Genomic DNA, 5,235 nt, shown 5'->3' on the forward strand with positions numbered 1-5,235 from the left:
CCTCACCTCAGCACGATCCAAAGCTAGTTCTAAAGCTTGTTGCTGTAAAAAGTAAACAGTGTTTTTGGTATTAGTTATTTTCACAAAAAATAATTTAACACTTCTAAGTTAAATGTTTATAAATGTTTTTTCTAAAATATGTCTAAGATATTTTCCTTTATTTTATATCCACCCACCCCACTATATGTTCAAGATATATTACAAAGAAAAATCATGTCAGTTTTGGGTACCTGATTATGACAATAAATTATATAAGAAATGCTAAAATTATTTTCTCTGGCTAGTGTTTATAGAGGCTGATACAGAGCCAAGAGTTAGATATAGAAACTACTGCCATTTTATAAACCTCAAGTTCAACATTCTAAGAGCACTCTTCAGGAAAACATAGCCATCAAGTATGCAATTAAAGTGAAGGAAAGATTAACTCTCCTAATCTGGTAGGGACCCTGGAAATTGGGGGTGTTGTTATATTGGTACCTAACACCAATTCAGAAAATCCTCATATCTTGGGGCACCTAGGTGGCTCAGTCATTAAGTGTCTGTCTTCAGCTCAGGTCATGATCCCAGGTCCTGGGATTGAGCCCCACAGCAGGCTCCCTGCATGCAGAAGCCTGCTTCTCCCTCTATCACTCCCCACTCCCCCTGTTGGTGTTTCCTCTCTCGCTGTGCTGTCAAATAAATAAAATCTTAAAAAAAAACAACGATAATCTTGATATTTTAATGCAGAGAATCTATAATATAAGGTTCCTAGGTCAGTGCCCAGTAGAAATGCAATAAATGATAGCTATCATTACCATATTTCAATGACTTTAAGATACCACTAACTGTAAGTATGCATCAGTATCCTAGGTTATATTAAGAAACAACTGCAGCCAATTGTAAGTGCAAGATGTCCTTAACTGCAGACTCAATTAATTCAGTAATATTAAAATGTAAAAAAAAAAAGCATCTAAAATTAATGTAATAATAGTTTTACTACTGCAGGTAGGGCTTGAGAATATATAATAGATTCCCACTCTTCATCCATTTTGAGACCCTTCTATCAAGACAAGAGAAGGAAGGTAAAACTTTGTCTTCCTCACTTGTAAAACTGTCTTCTATAATGACATCTAAGAATAAGTACTAGGTTTTATTTTTTTATTTTTTGAAGATTTTATTTATTTGACAGAGAGAGATCACAAGTAGGCAGAGAAGCAGGCAGAGAGAGAGAGAGGAGGAAGCAGGCTCCCTGCTGAGCAGAGAGCCCGATGCGGGACTCAATCCCAGGACCCTGAGATCATGACCTGAGCCGAAGGCAGCGGCTTAACCCACTGAGCCACCCAGGCGCCCAGGACTAGGTTTTATATAAGCACATTTAACACCAATGATATTTCTTTCTAATTTTGTGGTTTGGGTATTATACAGTGTTACAGTATTTTTCATTCACAATGATAATCATCTTTAATTTTTAATTCTGTTGAGAGGCAGAGAACTTTCATTTTTTACTAGTAAGGGTCTAAATTTTTCTGTTTTATTTTGTGGAGTCCAGTAATTCTACCTACTAAACTCCATGTGTTAAAAATTAGCACCCACCAAAATCGCAAGAAGGCAGGGTGGGGGAAAAATATTGCCAGACTTTGGAAACCATGGAAAGGTTTAAGTGACCCTGCCACCCTAGTTCTAGGGATGGAGAATTCTTATGATGACAAAAACAGCTGGTTTTTTTAGACAGCAATTAAAAAAACAAAAAACAAAAAACGACCCACTGACTTTACCAAACATCTAAAATGTAAAAGTGAAAGGGTGAAATATGCCATCATTTCAAAAAGTTCAGTTAAAATAAATTTATACCAATTTAATTTATGAAAATAATCTTACAAGCAGCAGATTCCGAATAAAATTGGTTCCCAGGATTCAAGATGAGACTCTTGAATATGAACCATTTTCCAGCACAAGACTGTAACTCTAGATATACCCTTTTAACAAATATATAAGGTTCTTTTCATTATTTTGGTCATAAAAATCTTCAAGTTTTTATAAAAAAATCATAATAAACATAATCAAACGTGTACTCTAAGACATTTGGTTGTTAGTCATCTCAAATAAATGCTGTATCTTCTGAAATCAAAACTTCAAAAGCTCTAGTGAGATGTAACTGTTTACGTTTATAAGCATCATTTATTCACAACCTCCTAACACTTGAGAGGGAAGTGATAGCTAATATGGATGCAAAATATAAGTCAAGATCATCAGTGTGACAGCTCTACTTTTCTCTAACAGAGCAGTGGTGGGTAGGCAAGATCAAAAGAGAGGATAAATGTTTTCAAAGATTTCTTCAGCACTAAAGATGTTTAGTTTTTCATTGTTAAATGCTGCTGCTTCTCTCAAACACAATTAAGTGATTTTTTTCCCTTTCTCTTTAAAATTTTTCATGGCAAAAGGTAAATGCCCAGTCCCAAATATGCTTAATGACTATAAGTCAGTGAACAGAAATGTGACATTAGAAGGCTAACATTGATGCTGCTTTAAACGTTATTTGTGGTAAGCAGGTTACATTTGTTTTTAAACTTAAAAAAAAAATCTCAATTAAAAGGAACTTTAAAATATAAGAAACCTGTGCCCACCCCCCCACCCGAAGTCATTCATATTTATACACATCCTCCTTGCCAGTGATTTAATTGTGGCAGGAGAAGTAAACATTTTTTATTGCTTCACAAACATTAGGACAGACCCACTGTTTTTCTCAGTTAGACATAATTGTACAACTCAATTGAGAGATTAAAAACCACATTCTCAACTGACAGAAAACAGTATTCTCCATGTGAAACTGTTTTTGTTGAACCCAAAGCTTAGGTTTTGCCAGTTTGGGTTTAAGCAACAAACAAAACCAAAAAATGACAGGCACCATCCCAGTTCCAGCAAATTTTGATCTATTTCATTAAAAAAAAATTTTTTTTAAAAAGACTTTATTTATTTGAGGGATAGAGAACACAAGTAGGCAGAGCAGCAGGCAGAGGGAGAGGGAGAAGCAGGCTCCATGCTGAGCAGGGAGCCCAATGTGGGACTCCATCCCAGGACTCCGGGATCATGACCTGAGGCGAAGGCAGCTGCTTAACCGACTGAGCTACTCAGGTGTCCGAGTCCCCTATTTTCTAGAAAAGATTTTGCAGATGACTGCTAAATAATTTCCCAGGTAGTGTAACTTAGGCATACATAAGTATTGTTGTACCTGCAATACAGATATTTTTATGAAGATAAAGGAAGAGAACACTCTAAAAACAAGTAAGAACATAATGAGCTCTAGCTTACCATTGTGATGTAAAATGGGTCCAAAAAGAAGAGATAACTTATGTGCACTGATGAAGAGGGTTGAAAACCATGTCTTTAATATCAATCTTACAGTGCTGAAAAAAACAACAAACCCCCCACATTAACATAAAGCTATTAAGAGAAATCAGATGATTTTGTTACTAAGGAAAATTACTTGAGAAACAAATTTTTAAACACATTTTTGAATAATCAGCAACAATAAAAATCACGTATCATAGTCCTTCCATTTATTAAAAAGTACAGTCTGAATTTAAAGTACAGTTTTAACTAAGTGAGGTAAATTAAATTTACAAATTAAATTTGCAAATTAAATCATTACTTGCTTTCTTCAGGATATTTAACATTGGAAGAGAAAAGAATAAATGTCTTCAAATTTCTCCTCCTCATCACCACTGCTGCTACTGTTATTGTTCCTATGGATTATTCTAACAATCTACCCACTGCCCTTTGTCACTGTACAGTTCACTTTACAAATCATACACTTCATCACACCTGCTGATAAAAGTCCTCTAAAGATTCCCCAAATATCCCAAGCTACATTTTGCAGATATAGCTCCAGTCCTTCTAACCTTTCCCCTCCTTCAAGCAAAATGGATACACTGCTGAAGAATCTCATTCCTCTAACACATGGGTTTCTCATCCTGGCTGCTCAACAGAATAACCTGGGGACCTTAAAAAGTGGTATACTCACGCCCTCCCTTTCAGTCATTCTGATTGACTGGTGTGGAGTAGGGTCTAGGGATCAGCATTTTTTTTTTAATCTCCAGGGGATGCAAAGGCTAATTTTACCTAATTCCCTCTAAGTTGTGTGTCTACATACCACTAAGCTATAAAAACCACATTCTCAACTGACAGAAAACAGTATTCTCCATGTGAAACTGTTTCTGTTGAACCCAAAGCTTAGGTTTTGCCAGTTTGGGTTTAAGCAACAAACAAAACCAAAAAATGACAGGCACCATCCAAGTTCCAGCAACAATAATTTAAAAAGGAAGACACTAATCCTACCTTCCAACAGCTCATGGATTTAGTAAGTTCAAGTTAAGGTGAAAATTTCTAACCACTGAATCTAAAGATGAAGATACACCAGGTACAGGCAAACTGTGATGATTTTAAAATTAGATCTCCTGTCACTGAACTGGGGGGAGGGGTAGGAAGAGGAAAGCGTCCCAACTTTAAATTTTTTAATACCATTAACTACGTTTACAATTTACAAACCAAGCCCTAGGACCGCATATAAGATTTACCAGAACCCTGTGAAAAGACCATTGATTGACATTATCGTCTGGTTTTACAAAATAAGGTACCAAAGCGAAAAATTTTCCCAAAATCACACCACAGACTGGAATTCAGACTCTCTCAATTTTTAATCTTAGATTCTTTCTACTAAAGCTTACAACCTTCAGGCCATTCAATCCAGCACCCGTTTTTAGATTTTAAAAAGCAGTGCACTTAAAGATCGAATTCTGCTCAGACTAATACTGTACATCTTTTTTTCTGAATTTTGATCTAACTTCATATCATGGTTCTCAACCTTCGTACACTATACTCAATCTAACTCCGAAAATCTTGCTAATCACTATCCTCCTACCGGGGACTTCAGGAAAACGCAGCCCCTCCTGATGCGATGGTTGTAGGAGACGGCTTCCAGGAACAGATAGCTCTTAATTCTGAACTCCCGGTAACCACAGCGAGGGCCGATAAATTAATCCAACTGTAAAACTCGTAACTGATTCCACGGCTTTTCCTGATCGACCTGACGCTTTAGCTGTTCGAATTTTTGTTTTGTTTTGTTTTTGAAACAATTTAGGCTTTACCAACATAACGCCACAACTCCGCAGCAACGGCAACAGCCTTTATTCAATATGGATACCCTCTCCCAAAGAAGCGCTACGTGAAATTCTTAGGAATTTCCGGAAACACCCGTAC

The 5,235-nt window shown here is 36.4% G+C and overlaps 1 protein-coding gene across 50 annotated transcripts in view; it reads right to left on the reverse strand.

The window, feature by feature from the left end:
- SUPT20H (SPT20 homolog, SAGA complex component) overlaps window positions 1-5,235 on the reverse strand; it is a 42,033-nt gene that overhangs the window by 36,326 nt on the left and 472 nt on the right. For all 50 annotated transcript variants that reach the window (XR_014303132.1, XR_014303133.1, XR_014303134.1 and 47 more), the window contains exons 2-3: window positions 3,289-3,383; window positions 7-42 (exon numbers count right to left, since the gene is read on the reverse strand). Coding sequence is in view for 39 of the 50 variants with exons in the window: in XM_082700433.1 (XP_082556559.1) it covers window positions 7-42; window positions 3,289-3,291 (39 nt within the window). In the remaining 11 variants the exon portion in view is untranslated. The remainder of the gene's footprint in view (window positions 1-6; window positions 43-3,288; window positions 3,384-5,235) is intronic.

This window comes from Mustela nivalis (genome assembly GCF_964662115.1).
Source record: "Mustela nivalis genome assembly, chromosome: 15".
In the NCBI taxonomy this organism is placed as follows: Eukaryota; Metazoa; Chordata; class Mammalia; order Carnivora; family Mustelidae; genus Mustela; species Mustela nivalis.